This window comes from Triturus cristatus, chromosome 3_1 (genome assembly GCF_964204655.1).
Source record: "Triturus cristatus chromosome 3_1, aTriCri1.1, whole genome shotgun sequence".
NCBI classification, from domain to species: domain Eukaryota; kingdom Metazoa; phylum Chordata; class Amphibia; order Caudata; family Salamandridae; genus Triturus; species Triturus cristatus.
Genome location: NC_140583.1, coordinates 35,349,650 through 35,364,460, shown reverse-complemented (window position 1 = coordinate 35,364,460; position 14,811 = coordinate 35,349,650). Strand labels below are relative to the sequence as shown.

Genomic DNA, 14,811 nt, shown 5'->3' with positions numbered 1-14,811 from the left:
ATTCGGGTTGAAGTCAGGTCCCCGAGTGTTTACCAAATGCATGGCTGTAGTAGCAGCTGCTCTAAGGCGACAGGGAATGTTTGTTTACTCTTATCTCGACGACTGGCTTCTGAAGGGTCCATCCCCCCAGTGTATGAGGGCCCACTACAAACTATGTCTGGCCCTTTGCAAAACGCTGGGCCTTCATGTCAATTTCGAGAACTCAGTTCAACATCCTACTCAAAGAATTCACTATCTGGGCGCAACAATAGACTTCGCAATAGGAAAAGTATTTCCTTCGGAGGAGAGACTAGCATCTATCATTGTGAAGCTCAAGCAGATACTTCATAATACGTCCCCTTCCGTTCGGCAGGTTGCCTCTCCTGGGGTAGATGGTTCTCGTCCCGAATGCCAGGTTGAGGATGCGTCCTTTACAGCAGGTTCTAGAGGACAAGTGGGATCAACGAACCGCTTGATGGAACAACAAGATCCATCTGTCGGGAGCAGCCAGATCATCTATTCCATGGTGGATGCGACAGGCAAACCTCTTGATAGAAGTTCCATTCCATCAGTCTCCTCCGACGCAAACGCTAATCACAGATGCTTCCCTCCAGGGTTGGAGAGTGCACATGGGGTATCCCCAAACTCAAGGTTGGTGGTCAGCAAAAGAGAAGATGTATCACATCAACATGTTGGAGCTACGGGCTGTGCATCTAGCTCTCAAGCCTTTTCTTCCTTCCATCCAGACCAGCACCGTATTAGTCCAGACGGACAATACGACCACCATGTACTATGTAAAAACAAACAAGGAGGGACTTGATCATGTTCTCTGTCCCTGGAGGCTCAAGCGCTCTGGTATTTGCTCCTTGCAAGGAAACTGTTGATCACAGCAGTACATCTACCAGGAGAGCAAAACGCTCAAGCAGATTCCCTCATTTGCCATTTCGACAGTCAACTAGACTGGGTTCTACACGATGAAGTGGTGGAAGGCATTTTTCGGGAGTGGGGTCGTCCAAGTATCGACCTTTTCGCGGACGAGACAAACAAAAAATGCCATGACTTTGCATCAATGTTCTACCGACCAGGATCGAGAGGGAATGCCCTTTTGTTCAACTGGTCAGGGGGTTTTGTGTATGCTTTCCCCCGTTCTCCCTCTCAACCCATAGGTCGTAACCAAGCTCTCCCATTTTAGGTTGAGATAGATTCTTATCGCTCCAGACTGGCCATGACAGTAGTGGTACCCGGACCTTCTTCCCCTTATGGAATGCCCACACAAGAGGCTGCCGTGCAGACCGGACCAGCTGTCCAAGATAAACAGGAGCACTCATAACCCTAAACTTCCCTCACTGAACTTGGCAGCATGGCTCCCCTCCAGTATGGACACCTAGGGCTGGACTGCATGGCCATTTTGAAAGATGCGAAAAGGCCTTCTACATGGCACTCTTATGCATTCAAATTGAAATGTTCCTATTTGTGGTGTGTACAGAATGGTTTTCAACCTACCAAGGGCCAAGAGGATGGGATTTTACGCTTTCTCCTCCATTGAGCAAAATAAGGCCTGAAATTTCTCTTCCATAGGAGTACACCTGGCGGCCATTACGTCATACAGGCAGTCTCCTTCTCAACCTTCCTTTTTCCGGTTGCAAGTAGTACAGGATTTCTTGCAAGGGGGATGAATCTGGTTCTGTCCAAGTTCATGGCTCCACCTTTTGAGCCTATTCACAAAGCATCCCTCCAACACCAACACCTTACATAGAAGGCCGCTTTTCTAGTAACAATCATGTTTGCACGGAGGGTGAGCGAGATACAAGCGTTCTGTTCGAAGGAACCGTATGTGGTTTTTCACCACAACAGAGTCGTTCTGAGGACCCACCCCTCTTTTCTTCCAAAGGTGGTGTCGGACTTCCATGTTAATCAATCCATCTCGCTACCTACCTTTTTTCCTAATCTCTCTTCACCAGCTGAGAGGTCTCTTTATTCTCTAGACCTGAAAAGAGTTTTGAAATTCTATTTGGACAAGTCTAAAGCTATTAGGAAATCTGATCAACTGTTTGTAAATTATGGTTCCATCAGAACAGGTTTCCCAGTCATGTATCAAGCTGTCTTACGAGTTGGCTCAGAAACCACTTGGCACTACTCCCAAGACCCATTCCACTAGAGGGAAGGCAGCTACGGTAGCTTTTCTGAACAATGTACCGATTGCTGAGATCTGTAAAGCAGCCACTTGGAAATCGATACATACATTTACGAGACACTATTGTCTCGACTCTGATACCAGAGCAGATACTCAAGTGGGCCAAGCTTTCTTGAGAAATGTATTTCAATGCTGAATCGACCGTAATTACTTTGATTGGTTTACCTCTCATTTGTCTGCAGGCGGAGGATGGGCTTGCTACTCTATTCAGTACTTATGACTATTGATGAGGATCCTCTGGAAGAGATGGATAAGTTACTTACCTGTAATCCTAGTTCTCTTCCAGGGGTATCCTCATCAAAGTCATAAGCAACCCACCCGCCTCCCCAGGTAAATGAGATTTGGTTCTTTGAACGGTATGTTTGTGACCTCACCCTCGGGTCTCCGCAAAGAAAAACTGGCCTGTCACCCCTGAGGCATGATGGGAAGCTACGGGTCATGGCTGCCTTAAAGGCACGGTGCCAGATGTCAATGACAGACCCTTATCTTGTATGCTTCTTGTAGGAGGCTGGCTTAGTATATGAAGCACACTTATTTAAGTTAAGCACCTTGCACTAATCCAAACAACCCTTATGGTGTTTTTAGTGGTCTTAGACAACCATAGAAGACTCTCTAAATGATAGCTGTGGAGAGCAGCCTTCAGGCTTAGTCCAGAAAGGGTGTTAAGCAGCTTGTTTTACCTGAACTAATCATATGATGTAGGTTAAACGAAAAAGAACCACAAGGTGTACTTATAAAACATAGGTATATTTATTATACACTATCACTCACTCATTGGTATATCTCCTAACCGGAGATATCAACACAATACACACAATAATTCAAATGTAAACAGGTAAGTAAGCACAAATACACAGTGGTCCCCAGGGGAAGACCAAACCATATACTAAAGAAGTTGAATGCGAACTGTGACCGAAGTCGGAATTTGGACCAGAAGGCTCAAAAGAGCTGGAGACACAAGGAACCACCAGAGGTAACTACCCAGGAACCCCACGGAGACTGTGTGCAGAGTGGAAACACAGCTGCATACTCAATGCAAGTCAATGGGAAAGTCGCGGTTGCAGTTTTCAAGAAGGACCCTTCCCAGTGGACCCTGAAGAAACCCTGTGGAAGACAGAATGTTGGAGAGTCACTCCACCCGTGGATACCACAGGAACTAGGATACCTACACCAGGGAAGCTGGGTGCATAGGTGTGAAGAGACGTCAGAAACCGCTGTAGACCACAATGGTGGACTTCAGGAAAGATGCCACTGGCGAAAAAAGTGGAAGAGTCCGGTGGAATCTAAGGATGGATTCTGGAAGAGGAGAACCTGCAAGCAGATCGGACAGCGTCTATGCCACTCAGAGGTGACCAGGAGGTACTGAAGAGCAATGACCACCGATGACGGAAGATGCAGGAGTGATGACGGAGACCTTGTTGCTGCAGCCCTGAGGACCTGGCGACACTGTGGAAGACCAGGAGCTGTTCACAAGCTGTCCCGTGTCGGGAGTCAAGTACCAGGGGGTCGTCTTCCTGCAGGGGCACCAACAAACTTTAGCAGCAGGAAAAGACGTGGTAAATGAGAAAGATGAAACGTTGGGACCAGCAAGGTCCAAGGAACTCGCCAAATACAGGAGAGTCAGAGCAGGTCCGGAGCAAGCAGGAGTGCCCACTGAAGCCAAAGAAGACCTTCAAGAGGACCCACAGGCCAATAGCACTTGAGTCTCAGGATGACCTCGAGCAGCTCACCAAAGATGCAGGCCCACGGTGCAGCAGATGCGGTGAGGATTAAGCTCTTGGCAGGAAGAGATGCTCGAGGCTTGAGCTTCTTGTAGCCCGAAGAGTCAACAAGCCTTGGCAATGCAAGTCGACAAGGTGCACAGTGGTTCTGTTCCCGCGGTTGCGACTAGGGATACTGGCCTTAAACTTGCTGAGAGGACAGGTCAGGCCTCGAGGGAGTTGAAGAATCACCACCTATGTTGCTGAGCCTTTCAAAGTCCATGGGACGTCAGGAGCAGCAAACCGGTCAGCTTCATTGCAGTGCCTGCAGATTAAAGGGAGTGACTCCTTTACTATAAGGGAGATTCGTTTGGGTGTCTTTGATGCATACAGGCCTGGAGAGGAACCTGGATAAAGCACAGGTACGGAGGACGAAGAAGAATTGCAGAACAGCGAGACCAGGAGCAGCAGGAGTCTTCCTTGGTGCAGTCTCGGTTCCAGGCGAAGTATAAGGTGCCCAGACGGTTGAACTCAACCACGTCGCGAAGACCTGCCCCAATTGCCGCGCCAGTAACCCCAAGACCTTGAAGGAGTGGTCCTTCAAGCTCCTTGCCGCCCGACGTGCAATGCCGGGATGGTCTCGATCCCGGTCGAAAGTAAGGTCCCAGGATCAGTCATGGAGCCAGAAATCTTCATCACCCTCAAAGTCCTCGGGTCACTCCGGTAAGTCTCACTGTAAGAAGAAGAGTAAGAAGTCGAAGAGGTCTTCAACTTCGCCTCGTCTGTTGGCTGACCAGACGAGGGAGTGTCTCCATTCGAGTCCTTGCTCTGCGGTTGAGCCTGCACCTTGGTCGGCTTCGCTCTTCCCGGTGTTTCTGGGAGCTGGTGCTGCTCCCACTCAACTCCACGAGTTTTATGAGACCATGCATCTCATATTTGAACAGCATGTTCTCTCCGACACGCCTTCTGGCCCTGCGGGTTGGTCAACACCGGCAGCTCACATCCTGGTGCTAGTCGGACAGTATGGATCCCCAGATGAATCCAGACCGATGCTGATCATACCACCTCGATCTTCCCGGGCACCGATCCCGGCTTCGACATTCCCGGAACTTCCCCTACACTGATCACAACTTCGGTGCTGACTGGAGCCATGCCTTTTAGACTCGAGCCTCAGCCCTATTCATATGAGTTAGGACTTGAGGAGGATCGGGAGGGGTCGTGGACTCTGAGGAATACCAACTAAAGGAGGCCAATGGAATGGATATTTCTTCAGATACTAGCATACTTTCTTCTCGCTCCGTGGCTACAGAGGAAGGACTGTCCTTTGCCATGGTGGTGAGGAGGTCAGCTGAGGTCCTGGACCTTAATCTCCCCTCAGCAGGCAAAACAAACATCTTGACCGAGGTGTTTCAGCCGAGAGTATCCCCCTCAGAACTGCTACTCCCATTTAATGAGCCCTTCACTGAAGTCCTGCTTGGGACTTGGTCCAAACATAGCACAGTTGCTCCTGTAAACAGGATGATTGCCCGTTGCCGCCGCCCTGCCCCATGGGACCCCAACTTCCTCACATAACACCCTAGCCCGGAGAGTTTGGTGGTCCAAGCCTATACTTCCCATGTAAAACCTGGCTGATTCCCTATCACCCCCACTGGCTAGGAAATCCAAGAATCTGGACAACTTGAGGAAGAAGATGTTATCTTCCACCGGCCTGGCACTTTTGGGCCGTTACTACCATGCTCTGTGGAATTCTGTTGCACAGGTGCTCCCCATGGTCCCGGAGGTCACATATCTTTCTCCAGCTCTGGATCTTTAATAGATTCACATGCCTGAATCCTTCCCCGTCAGACTGGGAACCCCTGGTATACTTTACCAACAGCAATACATACTTAAGTCTTACTCTATTATAATCTCACAACCATCTTTTCCAACCTGTTCTCATCTTTTTTATGATCCAAACTTCAGCCAATCAGAATGCTCTACATTCAGCTAGCTGTTCGCCCACTGATGCTTTAAAATGTCTGATTTTCTACCACACGCTCAGGTGTGAGGATCCCTAACTGACAGCTCTTGAGAGAGAAGATTTGAAAGTATGTAGCGGTTAAAAAGTCCATATTTAAAACATGTATATCATATGGGAAAAAGAAAATGTGTGTAGAGGATCCTCATATAAAGTGTCTTTACTGTCTGCATCCTGAACACAAGCCAGTAGAATGAATATTTGTCAGACTTTTTCCACGAAGACATTAAAAGATCAGTAGAGGTGCCTGGTTCTTACTATTTTAGAAAAAGAAATGGAAAAAGGAAAATCAACAGAGAAGTGAGAGAAAAGGCCCTGTGACCCTACGGTTAAGAGTCGGACATCTGGTCCAGAACAATCAGGTGACAGGCTTGAAATTCACACGTCAAAGGGTGAGGGGGCTTTAGACGAGATACCTTAAAACAAATATAGACTGAACAGTGTGACAGATGCCTAAGCATCACTAAAGAAGAGTGATGTAAGTAAATCAAAAAGCCAAAAATTATCGACAAAAGAATACAGTCGAAAACACTGACGACTAGAGCATTATCATCAACAAACGAGAGATGGTTGACTGGAGACTCACCGTTGACTAGAAACATAATGAAGAGGGGAACGAGGTTAGGTTAATCGTCTACGGAAGGTTCGTCGACAAGAACATTATCATTGGCAAACGAGGGAAAGTTGATAGAGGAGTCAGTCAAAGAGTGAAAAGACGAGAAAGACATCGTTGACGCGGAATGTATTATCGCCGAAGCGAATATGGACGATGAGAAAAATACCATCGACAGGAAACTCATCGTCGATGAAGATGATGCCGTTGATGAAGGGAAACAAGCACTGGCAAAACCATTGAAAAATAAATGAAGGGAAATGCAAGTTGAAGAGGTAGAGGCAATATTGGAGACAAAGCTGGTGTTACCAGTGCCACCAGTACCACAACAAAAATTATTTCATGACACCTCACCTGCAGGCTAAGACCAACAATGATTTAGTCGGGGAAGTACTGTACCTGATTTGGATCAGTTACACGTATTTTTTGTGACGACAGTGCTGGGGAAGAAAGCTCAACTCATCCATATGATTTAAACATACAATATATTGAGGATGAGGAGGAATACAAGGAATGTTATGAAGCCCAAAGAAAGGTACAGAGGCATCCATCAAACAAATTGATTCAGGTACCCATGCATATGTTGGCATTGCTGCAAGACATGATTGCAGATATTTATAAGAGACTTCCGCCTCAGACAGAAGAGAAAGGGCAGAAGGAAGCAAGCACCCCTCATCTCCCGATCCTGCAACAGAAAGACAGGAGGTGCAGCAAGGAAGAGAATCCAGATGAAATGCCAACCGACGAAGAAGAAGTAGGAATGCCATTTTGTAGGGCAGAGGATAACAGTAAAAATGAAGAGACTACACACTGAAAATGATTCTGAATGAAATCAGTTTATTGCATCAAAGAATGTTAATCCAGAGCCTGCACAACGTTATTCACCCTCAGATGACCTAGAAAGATGTCATTCTCTGATACAGAAAGCCTCTGAATGCTTCAGTCGCCGGTCTCTGTTTCAGTAAAATCATGGTTTTTATTTGATTTTACGGAAAAAGCGCACAATATCTATGGGAAGAACATTTGACAATGATGCAGAATCCTGCAAGTGCATCAATAAATATATTCAGACTAGAGAAGAAGTAAAAGGCTACTGAAGATTCAGCAGAATGTATTTTGAATCAGGTGCCAACTGATTCATTCATTTCAACAGCCGCTCAACGGAGATCACGGAATCCATGATCCCCATGCACTGCACCTACAGACAAGAAGGGCGGAAAATGGGCTTCAATGCGGAAGGGAGTAAATGTGCTGGCTGCTGATGCAATTAAGATTGCAAATTCATCAGCAATTGTAGCTCGATATGACGGACAGCTATTGAGCGACATGGCCCTACTCCTAGAAGAATGACCAGAAGGCGATAAGGAATGCAAAGCCAGTATTGAAGGACGGCGAGCTCGCATCAGCATCACTAGAGGCAGCCATGGAGGCATCAACGTGCAACAGCCATGCAGAGATATGGCTGCTTAAAGAGCACAGCTTTCAGACCGGAAGTACAGGCGCAGGTGATGGATATGCCATTTGATTGAAGAAATGTTTTTGGAGGCAAAGTGGATGAGGCAATTCAGTCAATAAAGGCGCAAACAGAGACGCACATTCGTTGGGTAGGTTGCAGGGCAGGCAGCCTTATTGAGGATATCAAAAGCAGTTCGTTCACCGAGTATAGCAAGAATCTTATTTTCGGCCCGACAGGAAGAATACTACATATGTCCAGGACAATTCATTTGGCCAACAAAATAGAAAGAAGAAAGGAGAAAGGACAAGGCTACAGGCAGAGTCCAGGGAGAGCCAGAAAATAAAGTCAGTCTTCAAGATGAAGTTGATGACTTTTTAGAGAAAGGAGCCCCTAACATTCAGCTGCCGGTTGTAGGGAGAATGCGGTTTTACTACAAAAATTGGCAGCACGTAACAACAGACAGATGGGAGTAAGATATTGCAAAACAAAGGCATGTGTTAGAATTTATGTACGAACTCTCTTCATGCCATTGAGGAAAGGGAAAGATATTATGAGAATTGCGGAAAGAAATATCTAAATTAATAAGAAAAAGTGATTGAAAGGGTGCCAACGAAAGAAATCTGTGATGGGTTCTTTTCAAAGTTTTTTCTAATTTTAAAAAAATCTGGAGAATGGCGTACAATATTGGATTTGAGAGAACTAAACAAGAATATAAAACAAAAGAGTTTCTGCCTGGTCACTATACAGGAAATTCTACCCTTTATAAAGAAAGGAGATTTTTTAAGCTCATTGTACCTAGAAGATGCATATTTCAATAAACTGATTCACAAGAGGCACAGAAAATGTCTCCATTTTATGGTGGCAGGATGACACTAACAGTTCAAGGCCATACTCTTTGGTCTGAGATCAGCTCCTCAAATCTCTGCAAAATGTACGGCACCAGAAGCAACATTTGGAAGAAGGAAAAAGCGGTATGGTATATCCATACCTAGACGATTGGCTCATAAAGGCAACATATCGAGACGGAACAGGGAGATAAGGAAGTTGGCCCAAAAGGTGCTTTCACATTTAGGACTTGCAATAAATATGAAGCAGTCGAATATAGAACCAAGTCAGCATTTGGTGTTTATAGGAGCAAGATTGAGAACAGTGAAGGGGAGGGTACTCTTTCCACAGGAGAGACGCAGGTGACAACCCTGACGGAAAAGGAAAAGGTAACTGTAAGACTGATAAAGGCGATATTGGGAACCATGTTGTCATGTATTTTTTGATAGCTTATTACTGACTTCGAATGAGAGTAATTCAGAAAGAACTGTCCAGGCCATGGTAGCAGAAGCATGGATATTGGGACATTATGATCAAAATGACTCAAAATATGAAGGAAGCGTTTCGCTGGTGGAAGAAAAGCGAGGATATTTGCATAGGATAAAGTCTACAAATGAAAAGTCATAGAGATATCAGACTATGGATGCTTCAATGACAGGTTGGGGAGCACATTTAATGGTTTTGGTCAGAAATGGAAAAGAGATTATACATAAACATATTGGAGCTCAGGGCTGTGCGGCTGACGTTAAAAGCCTTTCAGCAAATAGTGAGGAAGTGTCATGTGATGATGATGGACAATACAATAACACTGTACAATATACAGAAACAAGGAGGCACAAGGTCATTGTTTCTGTCGAAAGAGGCCAGAAGATTTGGAAATGGCCCATTGCCAACAAAATGTAAGTGATGGCGCAGCATGTTCCAGGAGTAAACAACAAACAGGCAGAGCATTTGAGCAGACAACATGTCGATACTCACAAGCGGCAGATAAACTCACAGCAATTAAACAAGTTATTTGAAAGATGTGCAAATCCCTCCACAGACCAAAACAGCAAATGCAAAACATGTGCGAGCAGACGGTTTTGCCGAGGAACACAAGGCAATGCATTCGCAATAGATTAGAGAGGAGAGTGTGTTTGTGCATTTCCTCCAGTAGCGTTGATTGCAGGGGTATTGTGCAAGATGAGGAGCAGCACTAGCATGGCCCCGTTAACGCTGGTATGTGGACCTATAAAGATGTGCGTGGGCAGGCTGGTGGAGTACAAGACGGACATGGGGCAGGAACCCTTGCACCTGAAGGCATGGTCATCAGGACTTTGCACATTTGAATATACTAGAGGACTGTAGAGAAATATTAAAGAAGGCACGGGCTCAGTCGTCAGTCTGAATGTATAGTATGAGTTGCCGACAATTTGTGCTCTGTGCCCGTGAGCAAGAACTGGTTCCGATATGCATGGAGCCGCTTGAGTTTTTACCAGATCTATTTAATTTTGCAAAATTTGCATTGTTTTATGGGCCAGTGAAAGCGCATTTAACAGCAATTTGGAGATTTCTTAATGGAATTTCTTTATATTTACCAAGAATAATTAAGGACTGTATGAGAGGTCTATTTAGAGAATTTCCACCCATACAGAGAGTGGCCCCTGAATGGGAACTGAACACAGTGTTAGCAGGTTTGATAAAGGCACCATTTGAGTCAATCCACAAAACAATATTGAAGCATTTGAAGTGGAAGACTGCTTTTTTATTGGCCATAAAATCTGCAAGGAGAAAAGAACCGCATTTAAAATGTACAAATAAAAAGTAACACTGATGACGAATCCAAAATGTATACCGAAAGTGTTAACCATTTTTCATTTAAGACAAATTATAACATTCCCAACTTGCTTTGCTAAGCCAGTAACAGGAGGTGAAACGGCATTGTATTCATTGGACATTAAAACATGCCTGATGTTCTATTTACAGGCTACTGAAGATATCAGAGAAACAGATCAGTTATTTGTTGCAAAGGGCTTGGGAAGGAGAGGAAAGGCAGTGTCCACGCAGACGAATGCATGATGGATTGGGGCATGTATTGCTACAGCTCATACATTGACGAATAGGCCGCTGACGTGGAAAGGCAGGGCACATTCAACAAGAGCAATGGCAGTGTCAACAGCTTATTTTGCAGGAATATCATTGGAAGATATTTGCAAAGTGGCAACTTGGAAGGCAACACATGCCTTTGTGAAGCATTATTGTGTGTACTTGCAAGTGAGCAAGGAGGCAGAGATGGGACAAGCAGATTTAAGGAATTTGTTTGCACAAAGTTAGCCTCATTTCCCACCTTCAACAATTGTGAATTATAAACTGCTATGTTAATCTGGTATTCAAGCATGTGAATCTATGAAAGATCCTATCCGGAGAAGGAAATCAGTTACTGACCTGTAACTCCGGTTCTTCAGCACTGGTCTCTTTAATAGATTTACATGCAGCCCGCCAGTACTTAAATGAGGCTTCCAAATGAAAGAAGAGAGTAATAGGAACTAGCAGCTCCGAACATCTGACAGTGAGAAGCATCAGTGGCAAACAGCTGGGTGTAGGGCATTCTGATTGGCTGACGTTTGGATCAGAAAAAAGAGGAGGATGAGTTGGAAAAGATGGCTGTGGGATTTTGGTAGAGTGAGAATTAAGTATGTACTACTGTTGGTAGAGTATACTAGGGGTTCCCAGTCTGACGACAGGAAAGGATTCAAGCATGTGAATCTATAAAAGATACCAACACTGGAGAACCAGCGTTACAGATAAGTAACTTGTTTCCTTACACGAGAGTTTACAATAAACTCATTTGAATATCAATGATAATGAGTCTGAGAGTACTGAAATCTGTGATAAAATAATTTTGCATGCGCTTCTCTCCTGTTTGATGTTCTTTTAGTTACAAAATTGCTGCACTCTGGGCATACGTCCCCTAAGAGGAAACATGAGGTAACTGAAGAAGTGTCAAATGAAGAGCTGTTTAAAAGAACAAAAGTTACCAGTTGGCATCCTCCAGATGTTCTCACCAAAAACCTCTAAAAGGTATGAAAAGTTAGGAAGCAGTCCTTATTCTGTTATTCTGTTCTTTCCCATCTTGTTTCCTGTTGTGTACTCCTTTGTCACGCTAGACATTTCCATGGACATTATCTCTTTCTCAATCCCTGGTACTTTATTTTTTTCGTAGTTCTTACCTTGCGTGTACACCCAAGCACCTTCTGCCAGACAAATGAGATGTCCTCGACATCCAGCCTTTCAACCTTTAGGGGGAGCGAGGGAGCTACTGTTGGATGGCAATATGAGGATGACTGTATCACTGCTATAACCAGTTACACTTCATCACTTCCTCCTCAGCTCTGCGTTATGCCATCTCTTAATTTCCCTTCAAATTAATTTCTCCCTTGCTTCATGATCGGACTCCTTTCTTTAACCACCAATTTTCTGTAATCTAAAACTGTTTCCTCTTTCATCATTTGCCTCTTGTGCTCTTCCTTTCTACTTACTTTAATCATGTGCCCTTGTATTATTCCCCCTTTATCTTCCCTTCTAATCTCTCTATTAGAAACTCAATCTTTCCCTTTCACAGTCTGGGGGTATCCTGCAAGTGAAACTCCTTCTGTCTAACACATACCCCTTCCTGCAAGTGTGGACACCCTTCCCTTTTCCATTTTTTCCTTCAAATACTGTGGCTTGTAACCTTCTTCTGTCATGCTCCATATTTCCACACACTTGGCTTTTCTACAATACTCATGTGTCTGTGCAGGTTAATTTAACCACACTGGCTTTAAGACCTTTGTATCATGCTGTCCCATTTTCAGGAGCTAACCAACAAACCCTCTACATCTCCTATTTGGGAAACACTTATCAGTACAACCTTGTGTTCTGTATGCTGCCATCAGTACAAGATCCAACCAAAAGGTACTTTTCAGAGGGCCTCAATACCATGCACATGAGCGGTTCACCTTCACCACCTTTCCTGTCAGTCCAGTTCCTGAGTAGCAAGAGTTGGCACCAATATACTCGTTGCAGACACATGGTTTTTCATAGACTCTTCTCCTTCTGTCCTCCTTCATGGGTTTTGAATTATTCAGACCAGGGCCCATGCCTTACTGAACCATTGCCAATGTTCTGTTGCATCTGGGTTTTATCTCTGTTTTCTTCTTGATAAAAAAAATCAGATGTCTTCTTGGATGTTCTGAGCACAAAGATAAAAGCTCAGGAAACCATCCTACGTCCGGGGCACTGTCAATCAATCAGGTGTTTGTTAAGCATGACTACTCACCCGTGAGGGTCTCAAGGCGCTGGGGGAGGGGGGGTTTCACAGGTTCCAGTCCATCAAGGAGGGGTCTGTTGAAGAGCCAGGTTTTTAGGTTTCTTGTGAAGATGGGGAGGGATGTTGTCTGCCTGAGGTGGAGAGGGAGGGCGTTCCAGGCTCTGGCCGCGAGGAAGGAGAAGGAGCGACCGTCTGATCTGGTCTTTCTGGTGCGGGGGACCACAGCGTAGGAGAGCTGGGCTGATCGTAGGGTCCTTTGGGGTGCGTGGAATTTGAGTCGGCTGTTCAGGTATGCTGGTCCGGTGTTGTGGAGGGCCTTGTGAGCGTGGGTGAGCATCTTGAAAGTGACTCTAGCTTCGATGGGGAGCGAGTGGAGTGTCCGCAGGGGCTGGGAGATGTGGCAGTGTCTTGGCAAGTTGAGGACCAGTCTTGCGGCGGTGTTTTGGATGTTCTGTAGCTTGCGGGTGAGGTTTTTGTTTATTCCGGCATAGAGTGCGTTGTCGTAGTCGAGCCTGCTGGTGACCAGGGCGTGAGTGACGGTCGTTCTGTGTTTGAGGGGGATCAATTTGAAGGTCTTACGTAGGAGGTGGAGGGTGTGGAAGCAGGAGGACGAGACAGAGTTGATCTGGTGGTCCATTTTAAGCTCTGAGTTCAGGATGATTCCCAGGCTGCGTGCGTGGTCCGTGGGGGTGGGCGGGCTTCCGATGGCCGGGGGCCACCAGGTGTCATTACAGGCATCGGGGTTTGGGCCCATGATGAGTACTTCCGTTTTGTTGGTGTTTAGTTGTAGGCAGCTGTTTTTCATCCATTTGGCAACGGCTGCCATGCCTTCTCGAAAGTTGTGTCTGGCGATGTTGGGTTTGTTGGATAGGGAGAGGATGAGTTGGGTGTCGTCTGCGTATGACACAATGTTGAGGCCGTAGGTTCTGACGATGGGGGCGAGCGGAGCCATGTAGACGTTGAAGAGCGTAGGGCTGAGGGAGGACCCCTGGGGGACTCTGCAGGTGGTAAGTGTAGGGTCCGAAAGGAAAGGGGGGAGTCTGACCCGCTGCGTTCTGCCGGAGAGGAGGGAGCGGATCCAGTCGAGGGCCTTGTCTTGGATCCCTGTGTCATGGAGTCTGCGTATTAGGGTGCGGTGAGAGACAGTGTCGAACGCCGCTGAGAGGTCGAGGAGGATGAGGGCTACTCTTTCTCCTTTGTCCAGTAGGGTGCAGATGTCGTCTGTTGCGACGAGGAGGGCAGTTTCCGTACTGTGGTTTTTTCTGAAGCCGGATTGGGAGGAGTCGAGGATGTTGTGCCCTTCGATGAATGTGGCAAGTTGGCTGTTGATGGCTTTCTCAATGACTTTAGCTGGGAACGGGAGTAGGGAGATGGGTCTATAGTTTTTGAGGTCGGTGGGGTCCGCCGAGGGTTTCTTCAGGAGGGGGTTGATCTCAGCGTGTTTCCAGACGTCGGGGAACGAGGCAGTTGTCAGGGAGCGGTTGATGGTGTGGCAGAGCATGGGTGCGATGGTGTTGGTGGCTCTGTTGAAAATGTGGTGGGGGCTGGGGTCCGTGGGGGCCCCGGAGTGGATTGACTTCATCGTCTTCAGTGTGTCTTCAGTGGTGAGGGCTGTCCAGTTGTCGATCGCTGACTTCAGGGTGTCAGGGGTGGTTGGTGAGGGTTCAGTGTGTTGCTTGTCTTTATCGAAGTTGTCGTAGAGGCTCTTGATTTTGTGGTGGAAAAAGGTGCTGCGTTTG

At 46.2% G+C, this 14,811-nt stretch overlaps 1 protein-coding gene across 1 annotated transcript in view; it reads left to right on the top strand.

Annotated features, from left to right (window-relative positions):
- CRY2 (cryptochrome circadian regulator 2) overlaps positions 1–14,811 on the top strand; it is a 499,904-nt gene that overhangs the window by 431,644 nt on the left and 53,449 nt on the right. The window contains exon 11 of the mRNA XM_085646709.1: positions 11,702–11,844. Within this exon, the coding sequence (XP_085502835.1) occupies positions 11,702–11,841 (140 nt within the window). The 3' untranslated portion in view covers positions 11,842–11,844. The remainder of the gene's footprint in view (positions 1–11,701; positions 11,845–14,811) is intronic.